This window comes from Equus quagga, chromosome 9 (genome assembly GCF_021613505.1).
Source record: "Equus quagga isolate Etosha38 chromosome 9, UCLA_HA_Equagga_1.0, whole genome shotgun sequence".
NCBI lineage: Eukaryota > Metazoa > Chordata > Mammalia > Perissodactyla > Equidae > Equus > Equus quagga.
This window is the reverse complement of record NC_060275.1, coordinates 66,607,656-66,620,881: the sequence shown is the minus strand read 5'-3', so window position 1 is coordinate 66,620,881 and position 13,226 is coordinate 66,607,656. Positions and strand designations below refer to the sequence as shown.

General features: G+C 58.4%; 2 protein-coding genes and 1 long non-coding RNA gene across 6 annotated transcripts in view; 2 read left to right on the top strand and 1 right to left on the bottom strand.

Moving 5' to 3' along the window:
• Positions 1 to 1,840: 1,840 nt before the first annotated feature.
• Positions 1,841 to 7,076, top strand: RAB3A (RAB3A, member RAS oncogene family). 3 transcript variants are annotated; one of them, XM_046670836.1, is made up of 5 exons: positions 1,841 to 1,958; positions 3,141 to 3,368; positions 4,506 to 4,624; positions 5,229 to 5,353; positions 6,244 to 7,076. In XM_046670836.1, exons 2-5 carry the CDS (start codon positions 3,141 to 3,143, stop codon positions 6,432 to 6,434), a joined length of 663 nt encoding a protein of 220 aa, XP_046526792.1. In that variant the 5' UTR covers positions 1,841 to 1,958; the 3' UTR covers positions 6,435 to 7,076. The 3 variants fall into 3 exon arrangements, with proteins under 3 accessions (XP_046526792.1, XP_046526793.1, XP_046526791.1); XM_046670837.1 differs by lacking the exon at positions 1,841 to 1,958 and adding an exon at positions 2,859 to 3,019; XM_046670835.1 differs by lacking the exon at positions 1,841 to 1,958 and having other exon boundaries at positions 3,123 to 3,368.
• A 154-nt stretch (positions 7,077 to 7,230) lies between these two features.
• MPV17L2 (MPV17 mitochondrial inner membrane protein like 2) lies at positions 7,231 to 10,266 on the bottom strand. Of its 2 annotated transcripts, none has more exons than XM_046670839.1 (4): positions 9,789 to 10,266; positions 8,997 to 9,167; positions 8,198 to 8,274; positions 7,231 to 8,018 (listed from the first exon to the last, which is right to left on the bottom strand). In XM_046670839.1, exons 1-4 carry the CDS (start codon positions 9,973 to 9,975, stop codon positions 7,893 to 7,895), a joined length of 561 nt encoding a protein of 186 aa, XP_046526795.1. In that variant the 5' UTR covers positions 9,976 to 10,266; the 3' UTR covers positions 7,231 to 7,892. The 2 variants fall into 2 exon arrangements, with proteins under 2 accessions (XP_046526795.1, XP_046526794.1); XM_046670838.1 differs by having other exon boundaries at positions 7,231 to 8,078; positions 9,789 to 10,255.
• Positions 10,267 to 11,665: 1,399 nt separating this feature from the next.
• LOC124245153 (uncharacterized) overlaps positions 11,666 to 13,226 on the top strand; it is a 3,216-nt gene continuing 1,655 nt past the window's right edge. The window contains exon 1 of the long non-coding RNA XR_006890196.1: positions 11,666 to 11,692. This is a non-coding gene — a long non-coding RNA (uncharacterized LOC124245153). The remainder of the gene's footprint in view (positions 11,693 to 13,226) is intronic.

Genomic DNA, 13,226 nt, shown 5'->3' with positions numbered 1-13,226 from the left:
CCTCCCCCCCCCCCCCGCAATTCAAATAGTCCTAATTCCAGAGCCGATTGCTGATTCTTAACAATCAAGGCCTTTCATTATTTTTATTTTAAAATACAAATTCCTCTGTGCAGAAGCTGGCGCACGTTGTTGTGGGCTTTCTCCCCATGGGAAAAAAAAGTAGGTATTTCCGAGTGCCACCCACGGACAAAGACCAAGACGCGCCTTCAGGAGGTCAGGGAGCTGAGCGACCCGCTCGTCCTCACCCCCAACAGGGCCGCGGCCCGGGGCCTGGACCGCCGGCGCCTGGGGGCCCCACCCGGAGTGGGACTCCACCGCGCGTCTCCGCGTGGGGGGAGACTGGGGGTGGATTTACTTTTATTTATTTTTCATGTCTTTCTGAATTTTCCCAATTCTTTGCAGTGGGTCCGTGATAATTTTATAGTCCAAGTGGGGGAAAGGGACAACGCTACTCTTAGAAAAAATAGATTTCCCAAATGCAAGCGGGGAGGGAGGGACGTCGCTGCGCTTCCGGGGCGCTGGGGGCGGGGGGCGGCCTCGAGGCGAGAAGTTATTCTGGTCTCTCGGCGCCTCCGCAGCTGGTGAGCTTTATATAAAAAGGACGAGCCCCCGTCCATCCCTGCCTCCCGGGAAGGAGTCAGGGGGTCAGGATTCTCCGGGGACCACACGACCCCGGCCGGGTCTGGGGACCGAAGTTGGGGGCAGGGACCTAGAATGGGGGCATGAGGCCGGGATCTCGCTTTCCTGCGCCCCCCGCAATTCCGACGTTTTCGCCTTAAGACTTGGGGGAATAAACGATGGAGCATCTCAGCCCCCCAAGTCTCCATCTCTGAGCCTGGTTTCCCCAGGGTGGAGGAGGGGTCTTTCTGTCCCTGCCTTTCCATTCAGGACCCGGGGGGCGGGCGCGGGGTGGGTAAAGCAGGTCCCACCTCGCATCTTTATCGTTGGGTCGTTGACCCTCGCTCGGACCCTCCCTGTTACCGCAGCCTTTGCGGCTTTGGGGGACAGACCCTTTCTCTGCCCCACTTCCGCTTTCTTCTTTGCATTTTTCTCTGGAAAATGGGGCGCAGGGAGGGGAGGGGTTCCCGGATCGCCTGCCAGCCCCTTCTTTCTTGTCTAGGAATTGGTGGGGAGGGGTGTCTCTCTTGATACCTCTTTTTTCGCTTCAGAAACAGGGTGGAGCAGCTACCAGCTCGGCCCTCTTTGGGGGACTTACATCTCAGAAATTGGATGGGTCTCTCTTGACTCCTATTTACCCTTTTTCTTCTTTCGTACTTATCTCGAACCCCATAAATAGGGGGCAGGGAGCATCTCTCGGACCTCTGTTTCTCTCTTCTGAAATTGGGAGTAGGGGACGTTTAACGAGAGGCCACGGCACCTAAGTCCTTGTGGAGGCCGCTGCAGTCCGCGACCTGGGCGGGCGGGGGCGGGGAAGGGGAACGCCTCCTGAAAACCCAGGCTCGACCAAGGCCTTGACCTCTCGGCCCTTCAACCGCTCGGGAGCCACCATTGGACAGGAGAAGGGAGTGACGATCTTCTATTGGCTATTAAGCCCGTCGCTCAAACACTTAAGCCAGTGAGAGGGCGCCGCGCAGCCACGCCTCCCTTAACGAGACAGAGAGGAGGAGCCGGCAAGCGACCCCTCCCCTTCTGCACCGCCCCCGCCCGCTACTGGTTGCGCACGCTGGGTCCCGCCCCATTTACATGTCAATCTGCGCATAAGCCCCGCCCCCCAGCGGCTCTGAGTGCGTCAGTGGGCCATATCTCTACGCGCGGCTCCGCCCCAGGATGGCGTCACGGCAATATCTGCATGTGAGGCCCCGCCCCGCTCTTTGCAGGACGTCACCGCTGACTGCAGGGGCCTCAGCCGCTGCCGCCGCCGCGCAGCCCTACATCCGCGCCCCGGGCCCCGTCACCGCTGCTGCCAAAAAGTCGCCACCTCATCGCTACAGGGCAAGGTGAGTTCCCGGGAGGCTCGGTTCGCTCCCGCTTCGAGCACCTGCGTAACCTTCATTTGACTGATAGGCTGGCGGGGGTGGGGGAAGAGATTGGCGAGGGCTAAAAGGAGGGGAAGGATGCGGCGGTCGCGGGCCTGGGGAGGGGTAGGGCCCCGGCTTCCCCTACCTGCTAGATCCTCACCTTCCCCCCCCCGCCCCCGCCCCGGCTCTGCGGCGGAGGGGGAGGGGAGGCGAATGCCTTGCGGGAAGCTGTGCGCGCGGGAGGTTCTGTGCGTGCGCGTGCGCGTGGTGTGCACACGCGTGTGAGTGTCCTCCTCTGCCGGCGGGTCTGTGTTCACTCTTGTTTGTGTGCCAGAGTATGCTCGTGTGACCCCGTGGGGGTCCTACACAAGTGTGTGCATGCTGCACGCGTGTGGAGGGAGATGCGTGGACTGTGCGTGTGCGTGCATGGCCGTTTGCATACGTGCACGGAGGTGCGTGCCCGTGTGGGTGAGCTGTACACGCCTGTATGGATGGAGGGCGCCGTGCATACGGGTGGGTTTGCACATTTGTATATGCATGTAGCTGTACAGACATATGTTTGCGTCTCTGTCCTGTGCACCGTGCTCGACCCTCATATGTGCACGCGCGTGTACAGGTGAGTGTGTGCCCTGCCGTGTGCACGTGAGCGTGTGCACATCCCGCCCCTATCATGTGATGCAGCTGCTTCAGCCGCAGCTTTCCCAGCCTGGGAGTCTGGGGGAGGGGGGGCTGCGGACGCGCGTCCCCGCGGGACTGTACATGAGTGTGCACGTGCGCCCGCGTGGCTGTGTTCTAAGGAACATGAATGATTGACGGGGGCGGGGCCGGCCGCAGTCACCCCTCCCTGCGCCGGCGGGTTTAGGGTTACAGCCGGACCTGGGCTCAGGCCTGCTGGAGGGGGCTGCACGGGTGTCCCCGTCCCGGTCGTTCTGAGCTCCTCCCCTGAAACCTCCGGCCTTTCAAGGCCTTTCAAGGTCACTGCACGGCCGCCTTGTGCAGTGGGCCCCACCGTCAGTCCTGGGGCTCCTGATGGGATCAGGGTAAGCTCTGCACACTAGTCCCTCTCTGGAGCTCTGGAGTTCCCTCCATCCTGTGCCTGGGCTTGGGCGGTTGGGGAGGGAGGGAGACCCCTCACGCTCGCCTATGGCCCCGCACCCCCAGATGGCGTCTGCCACAGACTCGCGCTATGGGCAGAAGGAGTCCTCGGACCAGAACTTCGACTACATGTTCAAAATCCTCATCATCGGCAACAGCAGCGTGGGCAAGACGTCCTTCCTCTTCCGCTACGCAGACGACTCCTTCACCCCCGCCTTCGTCAGCACTGTGGGCATCGACTTCAAGGTCAAGACCATCTACCGCAACGACAAGAGGATCAAGCTGCAGATCTGGGTGGGTCCACCTGGGGGGCTCCCAGCTCCATCATTCTGGGTCCCTGGAAAAGCAGCTCCAGCTTTGCCTATCTCTTTCCTGTCTGGATTTATTCACTCACACACTGGGCATTTATTAGGTACTTACTGTGTACCATGGGCTAGGGGCGCAGAAGAGAGTGCTGCTGTTCTCCCATGGGTGCCTAATCAGGGCTCTCCAGGAGTGGGGCAGGAGCAAATGCTGTGTCCTTTCCTAACCATCATCTGAACATCCCTTGGCTTGGTGCCTCAGTTTCCCCATCTTCAACTTCCTCCATGTGAGTCTGTATGAGGTTTTACTGCAGCTTGGCTCCCAGCCTCATTCCCTGGGACAGAGAAGGCTCCTCCCACAGGGTCTCCGCGCCTCCCTCAGCCACCCAGGCCTGAGGAGGCTGTTCTATCCCAAGTCAGAACCATCCTGCTCTGGTCACAGCCTCCCCGGCCCCTACCTCACTCAGGGGGAAACCCACACCCCTCCCCTGGCCCAGGAGAGCCTGCCTGTCCATCCCTGCTGCTGCCCCCCCCGCCACATCTGCCACATCTGTCTCCCTCCCCCTCCTCCTCAGCCTCCTCACTGTCCCTCCAATGCACCGCCCAGTCCCCTTTGACCTGCGGCCAGGCTGTGCCCTCTGCCTGGAAAGCCACCCTGAGCCCCACACGGCCCCTCCCTCACTTCCCCAGCATTGCAGCCTACCCCAGCCCCCCTGCCCAGTCCTGTCCAGCTGCATCTTCCTCTGCAGGCCTCACCACCCTCAACACAGGATCCATTCTCTTCCTCTGCACCTGTCCTCGTCCCTGCACTGGGCTATCGGTCCCACAAAGGCAGTGAGTTTTGTCCGTTTGTTATCAGCTGTGTCCTCAGTGCTCAGTGCAGGGTATGGCACGGGTCAGTGCCCAGTACATGTGCATTGAATGAACGCGGGGACGGTTCTGCAGGTACCAGACTGTAGGTTGAGGGAGCACCACATTCCTGGCACAAGTGGCCTCTCACTTTCCCTGACCCACTGTGCCCTGCTCCTCTCTGGCCCTCAAGGGGCTGGACTGGATGATGTCAGAGCTCATTTCTACTCTGAGGAGCTTACGGGTGGGTCCTCTCTGACCCCTTGCTCTTCTTCCCCAGGACACAGCAGGGCAAGAGCGGTACCGGACCATCACCACAGCCTACTACCGGGGAGCCATGGGCTTCATCCTCATGTACGACATCACCAACGAGGAGTCCTTTAACGCCGTGCAGGACTGGTGAGCACACCCCCATCCCCTCTGCCAGGCTTAGTGCAAAGCCTGGGGCACAGGCCAAGAGGAGGGAGCCCCAGCCCCCCTGGCAGAAATGTAAATGACGATATTGGGTTCCCAGACCTGCTGCCAGTCTATAATCATTAAAACACAGTGACACTGGCTCAAAATAATGGGAAGAAAGGATTTCAGGTAGAAAATGAAACTGTAAACATATAGGGAAAAAATCTGGGGGAACAGGAAATATACGTTGGCATAAGCCAGAGGATATACACATTTATATTTGCTGCCCGGAAGTAACAGTACATTTTAAGAAAATTTGCAAATTTGCTGAGGAGGGAGAAATTCCTCTCTCTGGGTGGGGGGGATCTGGGAAGGGTGGGAGAGGCTGCTTACAAGAGGGATTTCCAAAATCAGGGGCGCACTGGAGCAGATGCCAGGAGAGGGGGATGTTCCTGGTCGGACAAAGGCTGGGAGGAGGCATGGAGCCCGCCATGGTCAAGGGATGATGGGGAGGTGGAGGGCTGGAGGGGTGCGCAAGGGGAGACAGCAGAGGAGGGTGGAGCTCAGCGCCTCCAAGCCCTAACCCACCGGTCACCACCTCTGCCAGGTCAACCCAGATCAAGACCTACTCGTGGGACAATGCCCAGGTGCTGCTGGTGGGGAACAAGTGCGACATGGAGGACGAGCGGGTGGTATCATCAGAACGTGGCCGGCAGCTGGCTGACCACCTGGGTGAGTCCCCAGCAGGGCTGGACATCTACAGGCTAGAAAAGGGACACAGGCCCTGAAAAGGGAGGGGACACACCCAAGGGCTCACAGCAAAGCCAGGACAGGGCCTGGATTTGAATCTAGACAATTCACTTCCTGCAAACTGGCTTTGGTCCAGGAGCCATCTTGATGGATCTTGATGGATGCATAGGAGTTCACTATGCAGGAAGTTACTGATTCATTGTGATGCCCTCACAGCCCAGCCTTGTGCTGGGTGTTGCTGGACCCCTGAGACGCCTCCAGTTTTGTGGCGTAGAGGGAGGGACTTGGGCTGGGGGAGTCCATAGGGGGAGCCAGGCTCTGCCTGGTGTAGATATGACTTCCGGGACGGGGGCAGGGACTGGATCTGGTACTTGAAGAAAAGGTGGTCTTTCAGGCAGAGGAAACAGCTTAGGCAAAGGCCAGAGGTGGGAAAGGCCAGAAGTGCGTGTTTTGGCAAATAATTTTACACGGCTAGAACCTGAGGGATCACTTGGAGGAAATGTGGCTGATTGTCCACAGCCTGAACCACATGCTGAGGGCAATAGGGAGCCATGGAGGGTGTGTGAGCAGGGGAGGGCACGGCTGGATCTGGGCGTCAGATGCTGCGAGGGCCAATGTGTGGGGCTAGGTTGAAGTGTGGGAGCAGGGAAGCGGGTCTTGCCAGGCCCTGGAGACAATGAAAAGGGGCCAGTCTCAGGGTATAGAAAGGAAATACAGGGCTGACCCAGTCCAATGTTGTTTCCACGGGGGACTTGTCAGTGCCTTGACTGTGTGGTCAGCACTGGTAATCTCCAGGTGTTCCCGGGCCTCAGAGAAGCTCTCTGCCAGTGGGGGACCAGGGTCCTCACCCTTCTCTTCTCTGACGACCATAGGGTTCGAGTTCTTTGAGGCAAGTGCTAAGGACAACATTAATGTCAAGCAGACCTTTGAGCGCCTGGTGGACGTCATCTGTGAGAAGATGTCCGAGTCGTTGGACACGGCCGACCCCGCAGTCACGGGCGCCAAGCAGGGCCCCCAGCTCACGGACCAGCAGGCGCCCCCGCACCAGGACTGCGCCTGCTGAGAGCTGCCCGTCCCTCTGGCCTGACCCCGCCCCCACCGACAGCGGGCGCGAGACCCCTACCCCGACTAGCCCGTCACCTTATTTATTATCGTAGCTATTTATTTATTTATTGGAGATGTCCCCCAGGGGCTCGGCGCCCCACCCACCCACGCCCCGCCCTGTACATACAGCCCTGTCCCCACTCTGCCGTGGCGTGTCGTGGCCCCGTGAACTCACTGCTCACCCTCCTCTCGACACCCCACCTTTTTTTTAATTCACCCCCATCAACAGTTACCGGTTTTGAAGGGGGGGTTCAGATGACACCCCAGGGCAGGCTGATTGGGCGATGGGAGGTGACCAGGCCTGCCAGCCCCTTGGTGGTGACAGATAGGCGGAGGCCACTGTGGCTCTCAGCATGGACCATGGGGTGGGTCAGAGCTGGGCAATGGCCCTCCTGGCTCCTGGTCCCCACAGTTTTACCCTTTTTTTTGGATGGGGGCGCTGCTGTGGGTACTCACCACCCTGGGACTCCCCCCCCCAGACCTGTTCTGATGTCATGAGTGTGAAACGTGACCCCCAGTCCCCCAGGAGATGTCATGACAACACTACACACACCCAATAAAGCGAATGGACAGCGCTGCACCCCAGTGCTGGCTTCGGTCACCCAGGAGCACTTCAATTACAGCGAGAGTTTAATGGAATCTCCACAGTCCATGACTAGAGGATGAGACTGGAGGCTGCCCGGCCCTGCCTAAGGCTGGGAGCCAGGGAGCCGACTCCAGGCAGGCCCTGCTCTGAGGGGAGGGGTCATGTCCCCACCTTGGTCCCAGGGAGTCCAGAGCCAGGCCACAGCAGTGTTGAGGGGTTGTGGCTTGGGACTGGCTGGGGCCCAGTGCCGAGGACGGGACATTTCGGTCACTGGGCACTAAGGCTCCTGGTGAGAAGGGCTGGGCAATGACTGTCCATCTTCACGGTTGTGCTCCAGATGGGGAAACTGAGGCTGGGTAATGGGCAGCCCAGCCAGATGCCCAGGGGCTGGGGTAGGGCTGGGACTCAGCCCAGGACTGTGGCCTGGCCTGCCCGTGGGGGCCCGTGCCCCTTCCTGCCCAGACGAGTGCTCGGCTGGGGCTCAGTCTTGCCCTGTCTGGCATCTGGTCACAGCACGGTGCGTGAGGCACCCCCAGCCTGGGGCTGTCAGGGGGCCCGGGGTCTGTCCGCACAAGAGGGCATGGTCAAACACCCCGTTCATCCCGTTGGGCTCCTCCTCGCTCAGCCCTCCTCCACTACCGGTCCCGGGCTGGGGTCGACCTCTCTGGGCAGAAGCGGCAGGAACTCAGCCGAGGTCACATCAGGCAGCAGAGATGCGCTCGGTCTTCACCCTGTTGGCGATCAGCTCCGCGCCCGCCCACCGTGGGGTGCGGCTTGTCTTGTGCACAGGAGGCCCTCTCCCTGGAGGGTCGCTGTACTGCCATCTGGGGCTCACATATGTGGCCCCTGAGGAGTCCCTTGGGTGCCTGGTCCGCCCACCGCGCTCACCCGGTACTTCAGGTAGGAGAGGTACGTGTCCCAGCCCAGCGTCAGGCCATTGATGTAGGTGACTCGGAAGTGGGGGGGCACGAAGAGAAAGTTCACCAGCTGCGCAGCCGGCCACACGCACCAGTCGGCCTGCGGGGAGGGGCGGAGGGCGGTGAGGGCGGGGCCGGGAGGGACCTGGGCGGGGCCCGGAGGTAGTGAGGGGGAGGAGGCGGGGAATGCGGGTGGACCGGGCCTGAGGGCACGCCCACCTTGTAGAATTCCCAGAACTTGTCCCGTAGCTCCTGGCAGCTCTCATCCAAGGTCTGGCCCTCCAGGCAGCCAAGGCCTGGGGAGGAAACCAAGCAACGAGTGTCAGAGGCTGGGGAGTCCCGATGGTGGAGAGTGGGGCAGGAGCCCTGAAGGACGGAGCGTCCCCGGCCGAGGAACCAGGATGCTTAGAAGCCTTGCTGTGGGAAGAGTGGTCCAGCAGGGCGGCCAGTGTGGGGACACAACACAGAACAAGTGGGTCCCAGTGAGAAAGAGAGGTTCTAGACAGGTTCCCCAAAGGAAAGGGACACCCCTTTCCCGAGGCTGAGGCTGTTTCACTACCCGATGCGGAACTGAGCCTGGGGGTGCGGAGCGAGTGACGCTCCTTCCCGAGCCAAAGGCTGGGATGACTGCGCCCCATCAACCCCAGCCATCGTCCCAGCCCCAGCAACTCTTCCTTCAGTCTCAGGGCCTTTGCATGGGCTGTTCCTCCTGCCTGCTGGCTCCTTCTTCAAGTCTCAGCTGAGTGTCCTCTCCTTTCAGAAGCCCTCCCAACCACTGCCCAAGGCAGCCCCATGAGACCCTGTCCTCGTCCCTTCCACACTTTGCACCATTGTCTGTGATTCTGCCATTCACACCCACTCCCACCGGATCTATCCTGTCACCACTGTGACCTGGCCCCCAGTCCAGGGCCACCCACACAGGAGATGCATCAGAAGTGCAGCTCACACCTTCTTAACACAAAGCTGACTCTGCCCCTCACGACCTACAGGGGCCAAGCCCAAGCGCACAGGTCCTTACCCAAGAAGTACCAGACGCCCAGCATGGGAGAGGCCACCAGCTGGTCAACGAGGACCTTCCTGAGGACGTTTGGGAGGCCGCGGAGGCCGGATGCAGGGAGCAGGTGGTCCAGCCAGAGGTACCAGTAGTGCAGGAAGGGGCCCATGCTGCAGCCCACTGCAAACATGCTCGCTGAGGGCACGCCAAGAGTCCCAGTCAGGCCTGCAGACCCCGAATCCACTCCCTCTCCGGCTCAGACCTGGGTAAGCCTGACCGCCCACAGCCCACCCGGATGTTCTCCATGACAAGCCCCACCGCCAGGCACCATTCCCGGGGCTCCTCCCAGATCTTCTCACCTCCTTCCCTCACCACCCCGCGGGAGGGTTCTACCATCGCCCCCTTCCCAGAGGAGGAAACCGAGCACAGCAGGTGGGGAAGTGTGAGGCCAGCGCGCCACCCCCAGCTGGCCCGTCCGGAGGCTGCGCCCTTGACAACCGGGTGCTGCCCCCCGTGCTCAGTGCCGGAGCCAGGGAAGCACACGAGGGGTGGGCGGGGACAGAACCCCAGGTATGGGGGGGCCTGAGGCCCCAGACTGGGAGGGACAGAGGCCCGGGGAAGGGTAGGATGGGAGGGGATCGAGACCTGGGAGAGACTGTCAGGGTCTAGGGTGCACGTGGAGGTCAAGGGTCCTGCCAAGAACTGAGGGCATGGGTCAGGGGTCACGGCCCGCGGGCCCGGTTCAGAGGTCTCCGAATCCGAGGTCGGGGTCAAAGGTCCTCTAGGGTCAAAGGCCAGCAGCACGGGTCTCCTCACCTGAGCGCCGAGGATCGAACTTCTGGCCGGACCGGGAGCGGATCTCCCAGGACTGGCGCACGCCGTCCCCGGCCGCCATGAGAGCGCCGCAGCCCAGCGTGTTGGTGACGAGCAGCGCACGGCCTTGGAACAGGGGCTGCCCCGCAGCCCAGAGGCCGCGCAGCCAGCGCCAGCCGCCGGACGCCATTGCCCGCCGGGACCCAGGAACCCGCGAACCGGGCCGACCCGCTCGTGCCGGCCAATCGCGAGTCACCGCCGCACCCGGGGTGCCCGCCCCGCGCCGTGCTGGCCAACCGCACGCTGTCTTCGCTATCTGCAGGCCGGCCCCAGCCACGCTGACCAATCGCTGACGGCCGGGCGTTCACCTTTGCCCGCCCCGAGCGGTATTAGCCAATAAAAGACCGGTATCCCATCCCGGGCCAATCGCTGAACGAGGCCGCACCCGCGCCTTCCGGACCAATCGCAAATAAGCCTCGCGCCACAGCACGCAGGACTCTTGATGACGTCCCGCCCTGTTTCCCCGCCTTTCTGAGCCGGCCTCTGCGTCGCGGTCGCCGCGCTCCTATTCATCAAGCCGGGCAGCGCACCGACCAATCGTAGGCCAGCGTTACGGGGGTACATCCCTGTCGCCCCGCCCCCCGTGCTGAGATGGCCAATCTTGACTACAGTCTTCACCGTGCTCTCTCGTCTAGCTGGCCTCCAGATTTCCAGACTCTCCCGGAATTCCTGAGAAGGGATCCGGCCTGTAGCCCTGACAGCCGGCGGGCGGAAGTCCACTCCCGCCAAGATCTGCGAGCCTGGGGGCGGGGCTACAGATCTGCGGCGCGCAGCGCAGTGGGAGCCTGGTTTCGACCTTGACCTTGGTCCTGACTTTAGCGGGCCGTGTGACCTCAGTTCCAGAATACTAGTAATAATTGAAACCTTGGGCTCTGTTCTGGGCAGATTACGTGCATTAAGTCATTTTACAACAACTTTGTGCTGCTGCAGGAACAATTATATCCTCATTTTACCTCCTGTGTTCCTCCAGGGGAAAATGTGAATTTCAGCGGAACCTGTGCTTTACCTACAGGAGCAGGGTATCACAAGCTGTGGCCCGTGGGCCAAGTCCTGTCACTGCCTGTTTTTGTGACTCCCACGAGCTAAGCATATTTCTTACATTTTTTTAAAAGGTCGGGGGGGATCAAAATAATATTCTATGACGTGAAAATTGTATGAAATGCAAATAGTATGCATAAATAAAGCTTTACTGGAGCACAGCCATGCCCACTTGTTTCGGTATTGTCTATTCCCTGGTTGTGATGAGTAGTCGCGACAAAGACTGTATGACCTGCAAAAACTAAACTATTTACTACATGGCCCTTTACAAAAAAAAAATTGCCCTGTGTTACAGGACACTCCTTAGGGTTTTCTGATTCTAATTCCATGGGAGATATTTTATAAATTCTGTAGTCATAATTGATCAAAAAAATTTTGCCTATATACATGCAAATGAATTCTGCCAGAGACACTCCCCCTCAATTATTTTTGCCTTAATTTACACATTCATTTTAACATTCCTGATTTGTCTGTTGTTTGGGTCTCCTTTGAAATGGTTTTAACACCTGGCCAGTTCTCGTTAACAACAAGTTAATAATCTCTAATACGGGCTCATTTTTACAACTGTATGAGAGTTATCATTTTACCTTTTTTTGGAAAATTATCCTCTGGCACTTCCTATTGCTGTCAGATACCTCAGCCTAGTATTCCAGGTTCCAGATTTTACTGTATCTTGGTGTAAAAGCTTCAAAATGGTTAAAGGCGGGGGGGGGCGGAGTCAAATTATGATTCACGGGACAGAGTCAGATAAACTTTGTAGACAGACAAGTGCATTTCACAGTGACTGAAGCCCTGGCGACTCCAAAGGGGTAAGAGAATTTTACTGGTTCTCTGTCTCATTTTTGCTTTCTCGCTATAAATTTGTGCCTTGTTTTGATGCTTTTCTGATGGATAATGTCACCAGTACTGGTGGAATCAAGGGTTGGGCATTCGGCTTTATGGTCTGAACACGGGGCAGTCTCTATTGACGGGTTGCTAGTTGCTGGTTCAGAGACAATGGAGGATCAATTAAGAATTTAGTGCCCACCTGAGGGTAGAGGAATGGGTGAAGTAAGTGCAGGGGATTAAGAGGTACAAACTTCCAGTTGTAAAATAAATGTCACAGGGACGTAATGTACAGCCTAGGGAATATAGTCAGTAATATTGTAATAACTTTGCATAGTGACAGATGGTAACTAGACTTGCCATGATGATCATTTCGTAATGTAAATAATGCAGATCTCAAAGAAGAGAGTGGGCCATTGGCCAGCACTGAATGGGGCAGGCATCTGGGTGCAGCAGTGACTCACTGGGCACGGGGGTGGGGGGGGTGGGGCCGGCTTGCCAGTTCCTGGGTCCCATAATATCATAATGTCATTATGTTGTACACTTGAAATTAATATAATATTATATGTCAACTATACTTCAATAAGAAAAAAAAAGGGTGGGCTGGCCCCATGGCATAGTGCTTAAGTTCGTGTACTCCACTTTGGTGGCCTGGAGTTTGTGGGTTCTGAACCCCAGGGACAGACCTCACACGGCTGATCAAGCCACGCTGTGGCGGCATCCCACATACAAAAAATAGAGGAAGATTGGCACAGATGTTAGCTCAGGGACAATATTCCTAACCCACAAAAAAATAATTTAGTGCCCGCCAGGAAGAATAGCTTTTGATATCTGGACCTGTGATTTTGTGCATTTCTGTTGAAGGAGTTTAGGACATGCAACCCCAAAATATGCTTGCTGTGAAAATTAATAAAAGAACCTTAACTAAACTAGAGCCGGGAAGGCCTGCAGGGGGCGCTCTCACCCCCATCTCACACCGTCAATCACATCAAAGAGGAAGAGAGGGACTTACCCTCAGATAGGAAGTACAACTACTTTACTACTGAAGGAAGACTTCTCTCCCCACCCGGCAACAGCCCAGCCAATGAGAAATGCCACAGCCCAGCCAGTGAGAAACCCCACAGCCCAGCCGGTGAGAAACCCCACAGCCCAGCCAATGAGAAACCCCACAGCCCAGCCAATGAGAAACCCCACAGCCCAGCCAATGAGAAACGCCACAGCCCAGCCAATGAGAAACGCCACAGCTCAGCCAATGAGAAATGCCACAGCCCAGCCAATGAGAAACCCCACAGCCCAGCCAATGAGAAATGCCACACCCCAGCCAATGAGAAACGCCACAGCTCAGCCAATGAGAAACGCCACAGCCCAGCCAATGAGAAACGCCACAGCCCAGCCAATGAGAAACCCCACAGCCCAGCCAATAAGAAACACCACAGCCCAGCCAGTGAGAAACGCCACAGCCCAGCCAATAAGAAACACCACAGCCCAGCCAATGAGAAACCCCACAGCCCAGCCAAT

Bases quoted from the DNA above. Each gene is read 5' to 3' on its own strand.
- RAB3A (XM_046670835.1), top strand. From the start codon at position 3,123: ATGGCCCCGCACCCCCAGATGGCGTCTGCCACAGACTCGCGCTATGGG. The intron at 3,369-4,505 runs GTGGGTCCACCT...CTTCTTCCCCAG, and splicing joins GGATCAAGCTGCAGATCTGG to GACACAGCAGGGCAAGAGCG. The intron at 4,625-5,228 runs GTGAGCACACCC...CACCTCTGCCAG, and splicing joins TTTAACGCCGTGCAGGACTG to GTCAACCCAGATCAAGACCT.
- MPV17L2 (XM_046670838.1), bottom strand. From the start codon at position 9,975: ATGGCGTCCGGCGGCTGGCGCTGGCTGCGCGGCCTCTGGGCTGCGGGG. The intron at 8,275-8,996 runs GTAAGGACCTGT...TTTCCTCCCCAG, and splicing joins GGGCGTCTGGTACTTCTTGG to GCCTTGGCTGCCTGGAGGGC. The intron at 8,079-8,197 runs GTGGGCGTGCCC...CCCTCCCCGCAG, and splicing joins AGTTCTGGGAATTCTACAAG to GCCGACTGGTGCGTGTGGCC.